The sequence below is a fragment of the Diadema antillarum genome, unplaced genomic scaffold, assembly GCF_040938485.1.
Source record: "Diadema antillarum isolate AM-2024a unplaced genomic scaffold, OU_Dant_1.0 scf00000100, whole genome shotgun sequence".
NCBI classification, from domain to species: domain Eukaryota; kingdom Metazoa; phylum Echinodermata; class Echinoidea; order Diadematoida; family Diadematidae; genus Diadema; species Diadema antillarum.
The window spans coordinates 1,494,120-1,514,879 of record NW_027270989.1 but is presented as its reverse complement, the minus strand read 5'-3'; the positions used below and the strand labels follow the sequence as shown (position 1 = coordinate 1,514,879).

At 37.5% G+C, this 20,760-nt stretch overlaps 1 protein-coding gene across 1 annotated transcript; it reads right to left on the bottom strand.

Moving 5' to 3' along the window:
- Positions 1-6,148: 6,148 nt before the first annotated feature.
- On the bottom strand, positions 6,149-7,351 carry LOC139718830 (G-protein coupled receptor moody-like). Its single transcript, XM_071630295.1, has one exon. The coding sequence runs from the start codon at positions 7,349-7,351 to the stop codon at positions 6,149-6,151; it is 1,203 nt and encodes a 400-aa protein (XP_071486396.1).
- Positions 7,352-20,760: the final 13,409 nt, after the last annotated feature.

Here is a 20,760-nt window from a genome sequence, read left to right as displayed (position 1 = left end):
GCTAATACAACCTTGCTGATATCAGCTCATGCAAAAAAAAGGTTCAAAACTTTATTTATGCATGGCTTTACATGAATTTAAAAAAAAGTACAACATCTGCTGTCGTGGCCGATTAGAAACCTATAGATGAATCAAAATAAACCGAAGCCGCAACAGTACATCTCCTCATCAATCATCACACACTTTGATGGAAATATTCTTCAGATAAATGCTTCACTTGTGATGGTAGACGGGATTAATCTGAAATGTTATAGCTGCTGGTAGAATGCGCTGCGGCTTTTAGATAGAAAGAAAACCAAACCAAACAGAATACATGCACTGCTTCATATTTGCTACCAAAAACGCGTCTGTTGAAAATGCACTGATTTAAAGGAATTACTATATTGTGTGATTTGAAGAGCTAGCGTCTTTGTGCGGTACAAGATTCGAATTAGAGAGAAAATGACTTCTCGTAGTTTCGTAAATATAGTTGGTGATATACTTCTTTGTAACGATATCGCATCGTTTGTCTAATGAGTACCGTGGTGAATAAGGAAGAGTTGATATATTTTGTACTCGTGAGTGCATGTGCACAAGCTCGTGCAATAGTAGTATACGCTTGATATGTTATGTTTACAATTATTATAATGCACTCGTATATTCAAAGCTGTTATGGAAGGCAAATGCAAGACTGAATGATTATGTAAGGGAATATCTTGAAATGCAAACCAGGCGTGACCAAATTGTCGTTTGCTCTGGAAAAAAATGTTCCTCCTTCGGGTAAGACGGCGACAAGCATCCAGACTGTCCCATTTTTGCCCCTGGGTGTATCACAGTGTTGCGGCAATGACGCGTAATTTTGTCTAATTGCAGGAGAAATACTGAATTTTTGTTCCGGTGGTGGAATTACCGTTGAAATATCTGCATAAGACATTCTTTGCTCTTGCCAACATGTTGTTGCAATGAAAATTGTATGAATAACAGTAATGCTTCTCATGGATATTTTGACATAGGCATTTAGAATGAAGGGGTTTCAGGAATGAAAACTTATACTAGTATGTACTAGGGCTTATCCATAGCCGATTCGGTAAGAGCACCGAAGGTCTCGGGTTCGAATCCCATTTCCTTTGCTCATTTGTGATGGCTTCCTCTCGTACTGATTCATTACTTTGAATAGGATGTGACGAAGAAATATTATCACCTTGGTGTACTCGAATCACAGATGAAATAGTTCTCGATGACTTTCTCAAGTAAATTTATGGAGCTAAGGAGTAATTCTCTAGATCGCTTCTACTTGATTTCAAAGCCGTTCTTAAGGGTTACAGACAGAATGATATCCTAAATCCAACAAGGAAACAAGAAAAAGGCATGTAAGAAAGGATATCGCCAATGAAATCGAAGTTTTGATCAAAGAGGCATTTCTCAGAGCATGTTTAATCAATCAAATTCCTTAACGTCCTTGTTCTTAAGTGAATAAGGCTTATGTGGTATAGGTAATGTTCAGCTTTTTTACGCCGCCATAAAACTGTTGATGTGAAAGTGTGAAATCTTTGCAGTATAATTGGTAAAAATAAAAGAAGAAAAGCTATTGACTACCGTGAACATAAGCTTCAAAGAAGGAAATTTATGATTATCGCACATTATACAGTATCCATCGAGACAGCAATGATATCAAGAGTGTTACACCAAAGATAAGTAGGAGGGATTCGGAAAGGTCACAAGCCTTATCCAATTATATAATCAGTCTATGCGTGTCACTGCAAACGTCTTAATCGTTCATTTGGTGTTGTGTACCTGAGCAAACGAGTCCAAACATTATGAATTGAATGGTTGACACATTTCAGTATTAAATGCTAAACCTTCCAACCCCCTCTCCACAAGCCCCTCAAGTGATCACATCTCGTCAACGAGGAGCGATGGGGGCGCTATAAGAAGTGGAAATGGGGTGAACACGTGTGTGACTTTAATCGCAAATCTTGCGGTAACATATTTTTAATTGGAGATACAATGTATATATATATATATATATATATATATATATATATATATATATATATATGTATATATATATATATATATATATATATATATATATATATATATATATATATTTTAAATCCAGGAGTAACTGCTAGAGAGATTGATGCTTTTGTGGACCATTCGTTTGTTTGGGAACTTTTGAATACTTACTCTTAAACACTGATAAAAGATATTGAGTGACTTCGTATTAGCGTTATATTCAAATGGGCTGACTATCAGTTGACTACTGTTTTGAAAGAGGCTTTCGGACTTCATAAACTTCTTTTTTTTTTCCCACGCTAACACAATTTTACCCTAATGGTGACGAAAAAAACCGAAGATTACTTAAAATAATGCTGCCTTGACTGTTTTTCATTTTTAATTTTACGAAGCTGGCTGACCATCACTGTGCAAGAATCATTACATTACTGAAATAATCAGAATGATGTACTTCAGTTCGCCAACATGAATAAACATGTATATTCCTTAGTTTAGATATCTGTATATTAGGTGCGTTGTATTCATGCATGGAAACACATTCTGATGATAATGAGAATATTTGTGATATTATAAGGTATATCTAAAATATTTATTTCTAATTCATTACCATATTTTGTCGGTGTTTGATATTCGACTTTGATATTACATTCCTGCGTGTTTCGTCTGAGGGTTAGACGTAAATCTGATTTCAGGAGACAAGAATGAAGCCCTCAAAGAGTGTTTCAAGTTTTTAGAGGATATAATACTATATTTGAGAAATTCAGGTATCGTGATGTAGACGAGAACAGTTACCTTCATATTATTTTCTAGGGGGAGATTTATCATTATCATAACTTTAGCAATTGTCATTGTGACCTAAATCGGGATGTTAGACTTTCTGTCTTCTCGTACGAACGTTGTATTTTGCATCACACAAGCATAACACATCAGTATATTCATACTCTGTATATTATTTATCAATGTGATGGTTCATAAGGGTATACACGTGCTGCTTTTTTCTTTATGTTCTGTGAAGTAGATGGTCACAATTGTTCTGTATCTGTGCATATGACAATAGAATATATACATCTCTCTCTCTCTCTCTCTCCCCTCATTTCCCAACTATTTATCAAGTGTGTCGGGGTTTTTTTTTTCAGTGAACATGTTACTGTAAACATGACGTGATTTTTACAGCATTGTGCTGAATTCATATATAAGATCAGCCATTACTGACTTCAGTGTAATACTGCGGTTCTCGTGAAGGATATCTGTAGATGTATCGCTCTTACATGATCGCCTTGTACTATTGTATTTGACTTTATATGCACTTGCACTCATCCTTCGCGAGATGATCCAGCAAAACAAAATGCATTCCAGTATTTCAGATGTTCAGCATGCCTTGTGTGTTTAAGTATACAGGCGTGAAAGTTTGTCGTTCAAGACTTTCCACTATTAAGCTGATAAAATGAATCGATGTTTGAGTAATATTTTGTTGATGAAACATAGTGGACAAATAGTGAAAAAACAAACAGACAAACAGTGACAAGGATGTTAGCAGGTATAGTTCATAGCACATTTTTCATTTAATCATAGTTTGTTAATAGAGTAGAGAGTTACAATTCTAAGAAGTAACAGGGATGAATTCCTTTGGCAATGATCTCATGTCAAAGAATGCTGCACTGCCCTGGATACAAAATGTATGATACAATCACCTGTATTACGAGAGTCGATTTTGTTGTTTTAAAAGGGATAGTACAGTTTCGGTCTAGGTGGGGCTTCAGGTTTCCAACTTTTTTGAAGATGGTTTTTGAGATAATGAGACATCTCTTATGATATATGGAAAAATGTATAATTTTAAGAGAAATTAAAAGTTTGTTTGATGAAAATCGGTTTTGAAATGGCTGAGATATCCAAAACGAAGCGATCCTAATAAAAGGTGGGACCCATCTTTTTTTTTTTCAAGGAGTGCTTGTTTTATTTTAGTTTTCGGATATCTCAATCATTTAGAAACCTATTTTCATCAAATAAACATTGAATTCCTGTCAGAATTGTGTGCTCTTTAACATTTCATAAAGCGGTTTCGTCCCTTACGCCACTTGCGTAAGTTAAACCATGGCATCATTATTACGTGTAGCTATTTGGTTAATCATATTACTTTTTTAGTATATGACCGGCGTTCATTAAGACATCTGTACACGGCGGTCTTTGATTTGAAGTAATACAGTAGGAAAAGACTTAACAGTCATTCCCGCGTGTATAGGAGAGCTATATTCCATGCACAAAAAAAAAAAATCCACTTTATTCTTATCGTAAAGAGTAGGGTGAGATCCCGGTGAAGTGGTCAACACTCATGAAACCGTCTGACATCTTCAAGAAATTTCAGAATTGCAGGTGGCAAATTACTCCCAGCCTGGATAGAAAAAAAAAGAACAATAAAATAGCCTACTATATAGGCCAAAAGTGCCTTTTTAATGTTAACTTACCACATATTATTCACTTTAGTTGTCCTGTATGACTTCAGCTTACAACTGAATCTAAAATAGTTCAGTAATGGTTTAGCTTATAGTGCATCTGTAATTTATTTGCTAACATAACATCTCTAACAGACTTCTATCAATTCGATCCAGCAAGATGCAGCGCTGTATACTACAAAGCTAGATTTTGATAGTAAAAGTTCAATACTTTGAGTAAGTGTCAGAGAAATATCAAGTGTATACTTGTTACACATTATCACCGTATTCGTTCATGAATATCTCAATGTCATTTATACTGCTGTCGCTGAAAGAAATTTACGATACATATAACTCTGTCTAATAGTTCTGGCAAGGAGTACAGTGTTTACTCGCAGCGATATAATTATATATACATCTGTAAGCGTTTTGGTGTAGGCGTAAGGGTAAAAATTTCTGGTTTGTGATAAACCAACTTTTTCCATTTTATCGGCCGTTGGATTAACGCGTTGAATAGTGAGCGGTTCATGTATCACGTGTTGTTATGTCTAAACGTAATGATCAAGAATTTAAATGCAAACACAAGCTTGCAGGTGCATGACAACACATTTTGCCAAATATACCATAAAGGATGTGTGCATTTGTTGTTGTTGTTATATCAAATGGCTGTCATTCCGCAGTTGTCATGTGGATAATGTTCGATATATTGTGGAAAATAAATATAATGAGCTAAGTATATTGTGCACAATTATTATCATCCTTTTGTCGATATTCAGAGTCTTTCATCGATTTCACCAGCTCTAATCTGCAGACAATATTGTCATTTTCTCAAGCCCACAAACCATGGAATATTGTGCTTGTTATCGTGTATATGTGTGTGTGTACTATGTGTGGGTGTGATGTGTTTGTGCATGCGCGTACGCGTGTGTTCTGTCCTGTTTAGGTGTCCATTGCAACTGTAGAATCATAGCCGGTGTGGGAGGGGTGAGGGGCTAAATTTGACATTTAAACGTTTTCGAGATTAACAATACATAGATCTTCCTATATACACTATCATGCTAAGAAATCAAGTACTGAGTAGGGCCTCGGGTTTTGACATATTACTCGGCGACATCCGCCTTTGGAAGGGACCCTATATAGCAAATGGTCCAAATGAAGGTGTGCTTACGCCAACGATGCCACCCGACTATCATACAGATCTAGTACGTGGTTAGGACTTAGCAGATGACATAGGCGATTTGCACCAACTAGGTTTGACTCTATTCTTCGATATACTTTTATTTTGACAATGAAGCACAAAGAGTTTACTAATATCAAAGATTTTTTCTTTTCGATTTGGCTCAAGGTAAAAGAAAAAATTCTACAGTTACGATCCTGGCAATGTCGTAAGCAGATAGAAAAAAAAATACTTCAGGCATTCCGAGAAAGCGAAAAAAACAATGCAGATTCACACAATGCACTTTTTTCGAGAATAACATGTCACGCGTAATATTTCACACACACATGGTGTTTTATCTTGAATATGAGTTTCGCAGACTTCTTCTTTCTCAAACCACATACCGAGAGGCCGGAGAATTATATGACAAGATTCTTAAGATGCTTATAGCGGCTATACACGAGGCGCAAGAGATGACGGCATTAATCAGACAGTAAACTTTGCCATTGACGGCATCGCGTACGGAAAAACATGAGAGATGGCAAAACAAAGGAGGTCGCCCTCATCAGCTCTCTCCATTACGATGGCACTGTCTGTTCAGATATTTCTTCAGCCAGTTCGAAGGGTGTGGAATCTGCGAGATGTTCCCTCTTATCAAGCACGAAGCGACCTCTCTGAAGCTCGGGTGCTTCAGGCAGTAGATGAAGGGATTCGTGCATGAGTTGACGACGAGGAAGGATGCCGTGTATTTGAAGTACTGAGTGTAACATCTCGACGTGAGTATGCACAGGATGTAAGGGAGCACGAAGAAGAAGAAACTGCAGACGACGATGAAGAGATTTTTGGTGATGTCGATTTCCCGCCGCGACAGCATTCTTCTCATCTCTCTGGAGGATTTCGTTCGGTCCTGTGTTTTCCTCTTCACCTTTGGAGTGTCGATTGTGTAGACAGCCTGGTTGTGGCTTTGTGTCGAGGTTACTGAGTCGTGATCCAAGCCGGTTGATCCCGTCGACGGTTCTGGATCTTGCTGATTGTCTCTCACGCCAGGTCTGTATTCTCGCTCGCTGTAGAGGATCAAAAGATTGCGATGCTGCTTGTTCACGTAAATGTATATGAGCACGTAGCAACCAAGGATGACGATAAAAGATATTCCAAACAGGATTTCCTCGAACATGTAAATGATTCGGATTTGGAACGGGGTGCCGTCAAAGACGCAGACCTGGTTCTTTTCGTTGTATCCCAACTCTCCTAGCCCCGCAGCAGGCGGAAGCATGATTAACAAGATTGGAAAGAGCCAAGCGAAGAGCACCATGAGGACCACGTTCCGTACGCTGTAGATCCGCAAGTACTGCGACCGGAACTTCGTGACCACCACGTACCGATTGATGCTGATCAACGCCAGGTGCGCCACGCTCGCCTTGAATGCGATGAGACAGATGGCGCCACACATCTCGCACACCCAGTCAGCCAGCGGCCATCCATCCCGAAAGTTCAGGAATGCAATCATTTGGATGGGCAACATCGAGCAGCCGAGGAGGTCCGTGATGGACAGGCTGACGATGAAGATGTTCGTGACCGTTTGGAGTTTCTTGGAGAGCGTGAAGATGAAGAGGACGAGGCTGTTCCCGATGATGCCGAGGACGCAGCTGGTGGCCAGAATCGTGGAGAGGACGATGTTGGTGGTCAGCGTCATGCGATACTCCTCGTCACTCAGTTCGTCTCTTGACGCATTCACGAAAGGCTGTGTGGAATCCATGTCGCTATCCATAACGCCAACTTCGACAGCATGCAACCTGGTAGAAAAATGAGACAAAAGTCACATGAATGTTGCAAGTAAGGTAATGTATGACATACTCATACCTTCATTACCAGGGTTGAATTATATTAATTTCTTAGACGTTTTTCATCGAACTAATCTGCTTATTTCCTTAGTTTCCCTCTGGCATTGATATGAAAAAAAGGGGGAAATGGTGGATATCAGATTACCACTATCATGAAAAATAAAATGTTGTCGAAAAAATAAAGTAAAAATAAAGAAGCAGAAAGCAAAGGGTAGGAAAAAAAAACACGCAAAAGAAGCTGTAATACCAAAATTATTTCATAAACCATTACATCTGCGAATGATGAAGAGAGAACAATTCGAGAAAACCATGATACCGCCATCTACGGTTGCCTGCCGACGGCCCAGTTTTGCTTCATCCATTATGACGTACTGAATGACCAGGATTCCCACCTCTTTGGTACATGTATGTCTTGATGCCGACTGAGTACAAGTATACATATTATAAACAACTTGGGGTACATGCATGTACATGCATTGGAGCTGCAATCCTCACAACAATAGAGTAATCTTGAGGTGTTAGTTGTGAACAAACCGCAGCCACTGTTACTACAGAAGCGGCAGTATAATGGGGTGACTAACAAAATGTATTGGTACGTAACGAACAGACGTTCAAAAAGACGTAAGCCTACATAGATATCTCTTCTAAGCGTAAGATGGGATTTCTTTTTGTTGTTGTTGTTGTTGCCACGTTTGTGATACATCAGGTAATCTTACCAAAAAAAAAAAAAAAAAAGAAGAATGAATTGTAATGAAATGCAAGTCATGTAAACAAAAAAATGCTGAAAATTGCTTATCCAGAAGTGGCGAGCCAGTGGGGTAAAGTGGAGTGGAAATGTGGGTCTGAGCTTTCGATCTAACATAGCAGAACATTCGTCAGAGGCAAAATGTGATTTTGCCTCTGACGAACATTCTGTTATGATAGAAAGCTCAGCCCATTTTGACTCCAAAATAAAATACTTATGACAGAACTATGGGGCAAACAATACATATAGAACTGCAATGTCATGTTAGAGGGCCGTCACATAACTAAAACTGTAAATCTAGAAACAACAGAACTCACTCGTGAAGCGTTGAGATACATCATGTAGACCTATAATGTATGTTTTTTTAGTAATCATGAATCAAATTCAAACTGCCCAGCAAAACGCCAGAATGATTAGACAAGAAACTACATAGTTCTGCAGCTGCACGCTTATTGTTCAAAGCTGGTTTCCATGTTTGCGCCGTTGAGCAGTAGATCACTGGGATATAGAACAGTGTAAAGATGATCACGTGTATGCGGACTATGCCCTATGAGATGTACACAATATAAAATGTGCCACACTTCATTCTAGATATCACTGAGGCGACGAAAATTGCTATTGTGAAATTTTTCATTTGAATGTGACCTGTTAGTTATCAAATCACTCTTATTAGTGTTTGAGCATGCAGAATAATTGAAGAGTTCCATCGCAAAAGGTATTAAAAATACCATCTAGCATGTCCATCATCAGATAGAACAAAAGTAAATCTTTCCAGTGATACTTGCGTTAAGGGAAATGCTGAACGAAATATGATTGAGCAGTCTTGAAATATCCCCCTACGCAAATCTTTGGGTGATATACAGTATAGTATTGTGATAAATTGAACCGTTGTCGATCTATATGATAATCATGTGGGACCATGTGGCAGACGTATGGTGTCCCAAAGGACTTTATCTATCACAAACTCGTTCGCAGCAGGACCAAAAAAAGCCTGTTCTTTATCCAAGCGATTATGTAGAAGCTGCCTAACATTGCTTTTGAATAAGAAACGATAATGGTAAATAAAATTCACAACTCCCACAAGAGATACTCGAAAAAGAATTATACGTATATATACAGATCAAGTGTTAGCTTCTTATTCGGAAAACATAAACGACTCTGTAATGACGTCATTCAATGAATTGTGGTTAATCAAGTTACGGTAGCTGCTGCGAAGCAATATAGTTGGACAGAGCATTGTGATATGTATACCCTGCTTTATTCCTTGAAAAAGCGTACATGTACTTCGCAATTTATACATGTAAACAACTTCGCATGAGGTATGCAAAGGCAACAATAACAAATAATTTTTAATGAATGATTCAATGAAATAAACGATTAGGGGAGACGAGATTGCAACGCTTCGAAGAAGTGTTATGACTACGCTCATTTACATGGCTACTTGTGTACGATACATGAGTCACATGGAACATTAGTTAGAATGTAGGAAAGAGTGTGATTCTCTCAGGGACAGAAAATGCTGGGAGAAACTTTGAATCGGAAAATGGCATAAGAAGAGCAGAACAGAAAAAAACCCAGGATGAAATGTTGATCATCATGGACGAGGAAAGAAAACATCTAACTCTACTCACAGAAATACAATAAAAAGACCATCTCGTAATCTGCATTCTTATCGGATGTTATGCTAGATGCAATCCTAGGCCGTACATAACTTTTCGATATATGTCTTTTGGAAACAATTTGGAACTAATTTAACGTGGTTGTATGACGAAACATTTTTATAAAACGCTTACGCTGGGAAAGCACACATGATAAAACATGTCTGTTCCAGCTCATCCTATAGTGAAATATTTGATAAAAGCGCATGTTTACAATAAGGATGTCACATGTCACGTCATCTTCAACAAAAGGCTCAACCTGCTCAGGCGAACAGGCTCACAGAATGATAATCTACACTTGCAAATGACCAATATTGATACATTGTTGCACATAAAAATTTCTACTTACTTGAAGAACTTGCCGTTAGAATTCCAAAAATCTAACCGAGGAGATGGCTTATAATAATAGTTGAGATGTAGAGATTTTATTTATAGTTATAAGCCTATGTCGATCCAAACGCCTCTGATCCCAGTGATGGTATACAGTATCAACAATGCACATAGACAGAGTGGATGTGCAAATACGCTTGCAATAATCTTATAAAAGCGACTTTAATTTCTGCAGGTAAGGAAGTGGCCTCATTTCGCAAGATTATATATATATACCCATTAATGGGTATCACCTGTCCTCTGATAGATCAAATTCGTACAGGTGCATGGTATACTGCGCATAGCTACAGATGATTGGTTAAAATTGGTTTACACCTTAATGAACAAGCAAAGTTTTTGACGCGGTACCTGTATAATATTGTAGATGGTCTTTTAAATCATAAGGAAAATCTTGGTCCCAAAGCCGCTCATCCCAAAAGATTACCTGCAGAACCAGCGATGCACACACAATATAATATTATACAGATATCTATACAAAGCTGATTGACATCTGCATGCCAGCAACAAAACGTTAGTTCGTTATATTACTCATACAGTGCATATCAGCTATCACAGATTTAACATTTTCTTACATCCATGGTTCCAGTCTAGTAGCAGACGATTGACTAATACTGGAGTAGTTCTTTAATGTACAACCATGTATAGCTTTTGACGTTATTGATTTATCAAGATATAGTACTGTTTCAAAATGTGAGTAAAGGGAATTCAGTCGACACTGCATGGTTGAGTATAGGCCCTGAGTGGTTTAGATACGGTGTAGCTTGTGTAAAAGTATCTCAGTCAGAGCATGCGTGTAGATGGAACAATAAGAGCCTATACATATCATAATATTGTTCTCCATGGTCTCATTTCATAAAAGATGTAAGGATGGCAACTCTTGCTAGAATAGCAACTTCCTGTAGCAACAGCCAATCAGGAAGCTGGATTCTTGTCATTACCATGACGATTGACACTGCAGCAGGAGTTGTTATCACAGCAACATTTTTTTTTTAAATTAACTTATGGGGCCCTGCAGGTCTACGCTTCTAATCATGTTTTTGAGTTCACTTTCGTGTTCAAGTAACCAAATAGAGTGCAGATCATTGTGAATTCAGATGACAATTATTATATTCGTGCTGAAGTCTCTTTTTAAATTTTTGATTGATTAGCTTCAGAATTAAACCAATAAGAAAGAACCAGGGTTTGATGACTTGTATACAGCAGGCTAAAATGGAGGTATAATAATCCTTTTTCATATTTTGTTCTCGTTTTAAGACTTGTTAGTCCTGGGGGGCATTTCATGAAGGAACTTGTCGGATAAAATGTCCCATAAGTCAATTATATCCGACAAGTTCAGAGAAATCAGTCAATCAGACGAAAGAATTTCTCAAAACATGTCGGCTATAATTGACTTGTCAGATATTTTATCCAACAAGTTCCTTCATGAAACACCCCCCAGAGGAATCATTGCACAAAGTTTATAGAATGACAAACGTGCCAGATTCATAACTCTCAAAAAAGGGGGAAACTCAATAGGAATGAATCCTTCCAGAGAACAACATTATTGCGACTTATACAGTGGCGCACTTCAATGCAATTGGCAGTCGAAATGTTCAAAGGCTCATTGTAAATTGTATCAACAGAGAACGACGCATATCGCTTGATATCGCATGATTATCATGTTGTATACGTACGCATTGTACAATTATTGTGGAACCGGTTAATGATCTGGAGTCCACAAAACGCATTCATCGGCAGCAACGGTCGATGTAAACTGCATTGTATTCAAATTCTCTTCAGTGGTATGGAATTATTTACACCTTTCTCTTTTAGGTGGAAACATTGGTTCATGCAATCCTAATACAATTCTGCAATACAGAGTCTCTTGGTAACATTTTTTTTTGTTGGATTTATCTATTCACTTGGATATGCAGAGAATTTCAGCATTTATCATTTACTATATACATGATTTCCAGGGAATTTAGGAATATGTTAATCTAGTTTTTTTGCAAAATGAAAATGTTACCTTGAAGACATGAATTTTGAAATAATCTTATTGTATGGTGAGATCAAAATAATATAGAAAGTTGGCCTGGAAGATAAACAAGTAGACGAATGATTAGATTTGTACAGACCAAAAAAATATAACAATAAGGAACCATCCTTGCAAAGAAAATGATAGCATTCAGAATACATTACGTGGGAGAAGATGACCTATTCAATTACTACGACAGACAGACTAAGAGTAAAATAGATGACGTCATGACAGCATTTTACAAGCCTGAAGCAAAGGCTAAAAATGAGATATACAGTGTAATTGAATAATGATCTAAACACAAGAAAAATGTTAGTGCGTCACTGTAATGCCCTTCGTAGTTAATTCGTGTTTATGTTTAGCAGATTTCTTTGAGTTGGGCCAAGTCTGTCGCATTCCAAAGTGGATATTTGTTTCAGGCTCCCATAACATGAAAAAAGTGTAGTTGTTTGTTTGTTTGTTTTTCCATCAGGAACTGATGTGATTTTCAGCCATTCGTGACGTAGTAAGTATACGCCACCAAATTCTCCTGTACTAATTGACTACTCCATCGACAAGCACATGACCATCAATGATAACACCGTTGTGAATAAATGATAGTCGTTTACTAATACATGCATCCGTCTTTTTATATGATTGTCTTTCTCTCTCTCCTTAAGTTACAAAATAGGTCTCTGTATCCCCCCCCCCACACACACACACGAAGACTCACATCTTCACCCACACACAAATTTAAGGGTCAGCATAGATTCTGATATTATGCTGACGTGGACTTGCTGCAAAGGACAGCGATAATTTTGGCGCGTGATATAAATTACGTATGTGTGCCTGCATGTTTATCTAAAATTAGGGTGAAAATAAAGCGAATTTTCCGGGACAATAAGGAAAACAACGCCTCGAGGCCATTGTTCTGAGAAATGATCTACCTCAGGCGGCAAAGCGTTATCCGCCAACGCACACTTTCACATACAAATGCACACAAACACACACACACACACAAACAAACACGAACACACATTTAGCACAATAGCACCCAGTAATTTAAACACTTTAAATGACACTTTAAATAACACTTTAAATGACACAACACACTCACATTCTCTGCCCGCATCTCATGATCAAATTAATATCCTCCCCGTATATTCTTTATAATCAACTTCCAAGCTTTCCGGGAAACAAAATAAAAGACGATCGATAGATTAACAGTCTGACGTTGGTGTCGCTAACAAGCTGGCCGTGATTAGCTCGCAAGTTTAAGATTATGCAAATTGCCTAAAAGGGCAGCAAACTATTATTAATCATCATGACCGCATTAAACCGAGTATCTTATCTACAGTATACGTGAGTGCTTTATGAGTCTACCGGAAAAAGAAGGTATAAATAACCAATTAGACGAGAGAAACGTGACAGAACATAATTGAATGAAGACACGTAATGGGGGTTGATGTTGATGAAAAGGAAATGAAAGTATACGTTGGATGTCTCTGCTTTCAAAACATCTAATTAGCATAATCTAACAGTGCAATATGTACGTATCATACATGTATATTCCACTTGACTTACGTTGTAATCCACAGTGAATACAGAGTGCTATATACAAGATGTAGCGAAACTGGACATACTGATATGAACTATATTATATAGTCATAGAGTTTTGAAGTTTCACCTTTTCTCGGAACAATTATATAATTACGATAAAGCGATGATGTCAGCACCCCAATATCTCACCCTTTTGCAAATTGAGTGGTCTTGACTCATTTCACTATATACTTCGTGAAAGCATGCACAACTTTCCGATTTCTTCCTAGTGTGATTTCTACCATTTTGTTCGTTTTGGTTATAGCCCCCTTTTATTATCTCCGCCACCTTCATAGAGAGTGGAATTGTATCTATAACATTTATTTTTGTCAAAGAACTTTTGAGCTGTGTATTTCGGATCGTCTTTGGGAGATTTGAGCTCGTTTGAGAATAACACGGCTCGTCTGAGCTCTGAGTTTGTTCTGGTGATTGAGTGTCGTGTCGGCAGCTTGCATAGAAGAGTTCACTCCAGGAAGCTTGCCTTAAGTTTGCTTATGATAATGATAAGGGTAATATTGATCAGACGACAGCGATTACGAAACGCAGTAACAATGAAATATTAATATCTTCATATTGATAACAATTATTATGATATCAATAATCATGTATACAACAGTAACGCAATTACGTGTATACACATGTGTTTATCGACTCAGAAGGGTGGATGTGAACAATAATGTTTATCACATGTATAACGGAAATGTTTACATCTAAGACAGATGTGTATACAATGTAATGATAATTATGCAACTAAGGAAATAAAAAGTGCATGTGAGCTATAAAAAAAATTCACAGATCTTCACAATAAGGAGCAGAGTTGAAGGGCATTGTATACATTAAACTTAGTTTGCAATATTCATACTTTATATTGCCATAACTATCCCATATGAATGGGCATATACTTTTATGTATACAATGTACGTGGGACCAGCAATAATGTACATTTTATATACCTAAACTTGGTTATACAGATAATCTTCTCATGTATAGTTCTTCCCCACCACAGTGTTACTTAACAATTTACATTGGAAATTATGTCAATGTGAACAATTACATGTATATATCTAGACTTCATGGATATACTGGGTTATACTTGAGCTCTATTAGATCTATGTTTGTGGGAATATTCAAATGGTATTTTGAATAGAAAAATAGATGTCCATACAAACTTCCAAAAATCAAATAGAACACAGTGTATAATAACAAAAGCTTTTTTCCATGACATACAATACTATAATCATATTGCAATCATTTTACAGATGATTAGCCTGGCATAATTACAGAGGTGGTTTGCGCGGTACTTTGTGGATATGCATGTACTGTTGTCTATCTTTCTTTTGAGTGAAATAGGAGGAAAGCTCTGTAAAAGTTATTTGCTATAAACCTGTAAAATATATACGCTTAGGAGAGTGGTCGATGAAGGCTGATGGCAATTAAGCAATTCATTTTGGAGCACTGCTTGAAATCACTGAATGAAATTATAAAGAGAAGTATTATTGTCTCGCTGAAATAAAACTGTGATGACCATGTATAGGAATGTGCATATATACCTCCAAGCAAGAGGTATAACTCTTAAATATCTGTACAATTTAGGAACAAAGGTACTATAGCATGTTGACCAGTAAACACGTCAATTTGAGTACAGTGTATATCCTCAAATTCGAGTTTCCCTTCATTTACTTAGTCATGTCTCCAAGAATAACATTTCATTGCTATCAAATTAGACATGACAGCATAAAGTTTGTCAAAATGTGTTTGGTTGTTAAGTTACAATCTTGTATAGTTTTGACCATTCCCTGATCACAGATACAAAACTGTCAGTGTTTGTAGGACAACAGTTAGAGTTTTAACAGCAATGCATATATACATATACGTAAAAGAAAACCGTTTACATATGAGAACGCAATGCTCTGTATCAACAAAACACCAAGCGAATGGGATAAGCTCGCCAATGTGTTCCAAATATTTTGAATCTCGAAGGATTTCGAGACCTGGCTAAAATCGATATGGCGCGTGATACGTTATGTAATATGGAGATTGTAACAAAGAATCAAAAGCGCGCAAGAGGTGATGGGCCAACAGTTTAGTGGCAGTCGTTGTCGGAACAAAACACCAATAGATATACCCCAGTACCTCTGGAAAGATTACGAAATTCTTCTACCAGTGCCCCACTGAGGCCATTCTAGTGGTATATCTTACAGAGTTTAAGGAGCCGAATGCTTACACAGCGACAAATTCCAAATGGACAGCACTCTGGAATAAAAAAGAAAGAAAGAAAGAATACGAAAACATGCGGGGAGGGGGTGGGAAATAAAGAGTCAGGATATATGATCTTCTTTGTCCCGAGGAAAGGTCTCTGGTGAGAAAACAAACTTTCTTACTCAGTAAACAAAATACCATTCTTTACTTTCACTGAAAATTGGCGCCAAGAGGGGTACAGGTGTATAGTGACAGCGGGCATAATCTATATACCCCATCGAAATACATGTATGTTCCGTTGCCATGGTTTCTGCAGATCGCAGAAAGACATTTTGCAGGAACAGTCGCAAGACCAAGAGATTTATAAGTGGCAAGGAGTTAAGAGTATACAGCAGGAGTAGGTCCTATGATAGTGATGGTATACCAGTAGTAGTCAAGGAAGAAATGTCGTTATTATGACGAAACCGATACTCCCCTCTTTAACGATGAGCATTGCCATTATTAGTTTTTGAAATATTACCACTATGATCTGATCTCATTGTTATTGTCGTCATGATGAAGTGATGAAAAAAATGAACGCATGAAATGAATGAAAAAGGATCATTTTGCTAGAGAAAAGATGGAAGCAAGTGTTTATATTTTGTTTCTTTAAGAAAGGGGGATTCAAATTGGAGAAAAGCACAAGCCTGGCTTACTCAACTCCAAAGGTGCAGCTGTTGCATTGGAAAGAATGACTATGCGGAAAAAATGAGAATGAAAAAAAAAAGTAGAGTGGTTCTAGGAAATTACGTTATCCTGCCTGAAAAAAAAAAAAAAAACATGAGAAAGGGGTGCAACGAACGTAAGATGTAACATAGGGATCACAAAGATCAGGGGGAAAAACACCTTTGTTAAGACGCATGAACCATGAACTGTCCATGCAGATTGGGTGAATGTTGAATCATTGTAATAAGCCCTGAAGAGGCAACCTCTCATTTATAATAAAAAGAGACCATAGGCGGACATGCATTGAAAGGATTAAGCTATGAGAAGGGCTGCAATCATGCGATATAACGACTCTAACTGGTCCCACTGCTTCTTGTCTATCACAAAGACTCCCTTACAGTTTGTCAGTTTTCTGCAATAAGGTCACTATTATTGTAATCCTTACTTTATATCATGAAAACATACGTGTATATCAATAGCGTTCTTTGTTTGTTGGGTTTTTTTTCATTCTTTCTCTTTCACGTTTTCAGTCATTGATAATAATGGTTTGTAATAAGGAGTTCAGCATTATCAAAGCGGATGTTCATGGTCGCTAGCGGTGCACAGTTACTGTAGGGGTATAATGCTATTATCAGATTATAGGGCAGTAATACTGGGGGGGGGGGTATATCTGTAGCTGTCTTACTGTCTTATAATGCAATGTAAGTTTCACATTATGACAGCAGTCCTATAGACCACTCCGCACGAGTAACAGTTCATCCATTGTTTATTCTTTTGGATAATCTTGTAGGACTAAATTCGACCAATACATTATGGAACATAATTATATAGTCTAGAGCATATTCAAACAGCAGAATAAACAACAAGACACAAATAAAGTACACAAACAACTCGACAGGTACACGCAGCAACAGAAACATCGAAAAGAAAATCACCGTTTTGTACCGTTCACATAGACTTAGTTCTTCCATTGGGTACCAACAATGATTGCAGAAATTAAAAAAAAAAAGAAGTTAGACGTGATATACATTTGAAATTGCAAACTATGCAGGCTATTATACTAATGATTCTGATATACATGTATACGGAATTTGACTACAAATTAGGTAATATCAGAGATTGAATGTATGTGGAAATGATTAGTTTAACTCGATTTTGTAAAGAATAGAGGCTACAGGAGGTGTCTCTTTGCCTGGGAAGATGGTTGTATTCTCAAGCCCCTCTTGAAAAGATTATATTACTGGGGAAAAAAAAAGTTTTACGCTTTCGAAATGTAAATAACTGAAACAAGGAACGATATTTCCAGGAATCAAAGTGCTAATAACCCATTGACTTACTACTGTAGAATACTGTAGATAATATTATGTAAAGCGACAACGATAACATGAAACTTGAGATGTGAGTTTTCTTCAGTTTGTCTTCCTGTTATGTAATATTTATATTTCATTATTTTGTGGGGAGAAACAAATTGAAGAAAACGCACACATCAACCTTCACTCCTCTGCTTGATAATCTCTAACATGAAACTTATGGAACCCTATGATGAAACATTGTATGCACAGATTATCAGACGTTGAAGCGTTACCACGGATAAGACATATTGCTAGGTACATGTATAACACCCCAAGAGATACAACAATATTGTACAATGGATGATATTATCAAGTCGTCTGCCTTAACCTCTCAACACTCTCATCTCCTTTATGTCGCTTCCCTTCTTTACTCTCCTCTTTCCAGGATCTTCTTTTGTCAAACAACAAATCCTTTCAAGGACTACATGAACATTATATACCTCTTCTCCTTTACATCACCATGTAAACTTTCAAATACATAAATAGTCGCCTGTAATCTCGATACAGGTTGTTAAAGATGTTGAAAAAGTTAGAGTGTTTTTTTGCACTTTAACTCGGCCATTACCATCGGCAAACGGACTCCATAATCTGCACACAATGACAAGAGCATTATGTGACAGTGGTCCTAAAAGAGTTAACGAGTGTAAACTCCTCAAGAGTCTTCGACATGAAATCTGATTCTCAAGGTTCCACTCATGCTTCATCAACAGTGTCCGTTGTTTCAGTTTCCATCTAATTGTTGATATAGCACACGATACTAAAAAGTGCACCAAAAGCACATTAGCCTCTTTTTGTTTGTTTGCCAATGATTAAAATACGTAAATGACGAAGGGACTGGGACAATCTTTCCTCATCGATTGAATAAACTAGCTCTTTGGAAATATTTAGGTCAAAGTTAAAAACGATATAGGGCCTACCAATATGCGGCAACGACAAAACTATATCCAGATGCAGATCAATGATTGTTATGATGAATATACATTTTAGCATTCGACTGTTAAGAACCTGTTTCTATGAGGCTTCTAGGGTGCTGTTGGGAAACATGCTCAATCAAGTATTATGTTCTTTAAAATAACCATGATACAAAAGATCCAGACATCCAATCTTTTCAATTAATGTTTATGTTCATGATGTGACTAAAATTGGAGCAATTGTATAGTGATGTACAGAAGATGAGACAAATCGTTAGGGGAAGAGAAGGGGGAAGGAAAGTATTAAAGAAAAGAGGAAAAGAAGCAAAGAAGATATGAAAAAGCATGTACTCACAGGAGAAGTGAACGATGTAGAAAGCGAACAGGCGAAGGAAAATCGTAAACAACGGAGGAGATAGATCCAAACTCGGGCATTATACCGAAATAACAAAAGCGCTAAGTTTATATAACACTGCTTCGCCATTACCCCTCCCCATTCCCCCTTGCATACCACCGGAGCTACGGGAACAGTCCTTTTTGGCTCCATTGTACCACTGTAATACCAGACAGGTGTTCAGTGCAAGGTAATAGGACTATAGAGCTCTTGACGTAGGCAGTCTTTTCATCGCCACCATACCGGCCACAAAGAACATTACCTCGTACATTATTGGGGAATGGAAGACTAGAGTAGTTTGGTGAGCTGAAAAGACTGTTATTGTCGTCCGCCCATTCTGAACGGCGGTCGAGACTCGTCAATTTAAGTCTACGTATAAGTATAGCGTGAAAAAAGAAAAGAAAAGAAAAGACTTTTCGGAGGTGGAACGGCATGGTGTATGTGGGATTAACCTTAACGGGCAATGGAAATAATCCTTTAAAACCTATTTAGGTATGATCGAACGTCTTAGCAAGAGTGGATCTATAAGAAAAGTCACTCAGTGACATCGCTCATAGAGTGACTCACTGTAACTCACACAAACAAGTTACAATGTAAGACCTTCCAGCTATACTTTTTTTTACTCTCCCTCTCTTTCCCCTCTTTTCTTTTAAGTCCGTATGTACTGTTTCTATTAGCACTGGTAATAAGATCATGTTTTGTGTTGTGTTGTTTTTTGTGGGTTTTTTTTTTTTACATTTTGCGTAACATTTCCTATAGGCATGTTGTGTGTAATCATAACATTCTCGTCCCCAAAATACTCTGTCCCTCGGCTAGGACATAACGTGGAGGTCCTGCGTTTGAGAGAGTCACAACTTATGCACGTCCCGCTTCATCCATCCATTGCGAAGAGCGGGGTGCTAACACGGTGAAGTGAACCCACATATTAATACTAACACACATACACACACAAAAAGTGCAAAAGTATTAAGTATTAAGCCTGCACTTAATGGAAGAAGAATAATACATTAAGTATCATGTCATATGAAATGATGACAAACACCAAAGACGATTCCCCCCCCCCAAAAAAAAAGAGAAAAAAAGGTAGAAAAAGAAAAGTTTCTTTCTCCTTGCTGACATTACCACAACGTGTAATTCGCGGTCGCTACAAACATACGGAGTTACAATTCACATGATCATGTAAAGGCCTATTTCCGCTATGCTTTAAAGCATCTGGAATTGTAAACAAAATTAATGCTTCCTCATGTTATATCCATTAAAAAGAAAGATCTTTTAAATTCACTAAATCACAGACGACAACAACTCACACGATGGTGCATGGCTTCGTAAACCGTCCTATGGTGTAGGTACGTGTATGAAAGTGGTAATGTGGAACACACTCTGTAGTATC

Bases quoted from the DNA above. Each gene is read 5' to 3' on its own strand.
- LOC139718830 (XM_071630295.1), bottom strand. From the start codon at position 7,351: ATGGATAGCGACATGGATTCCACACAGCCTTTCGTGAATGCGTCAAGA.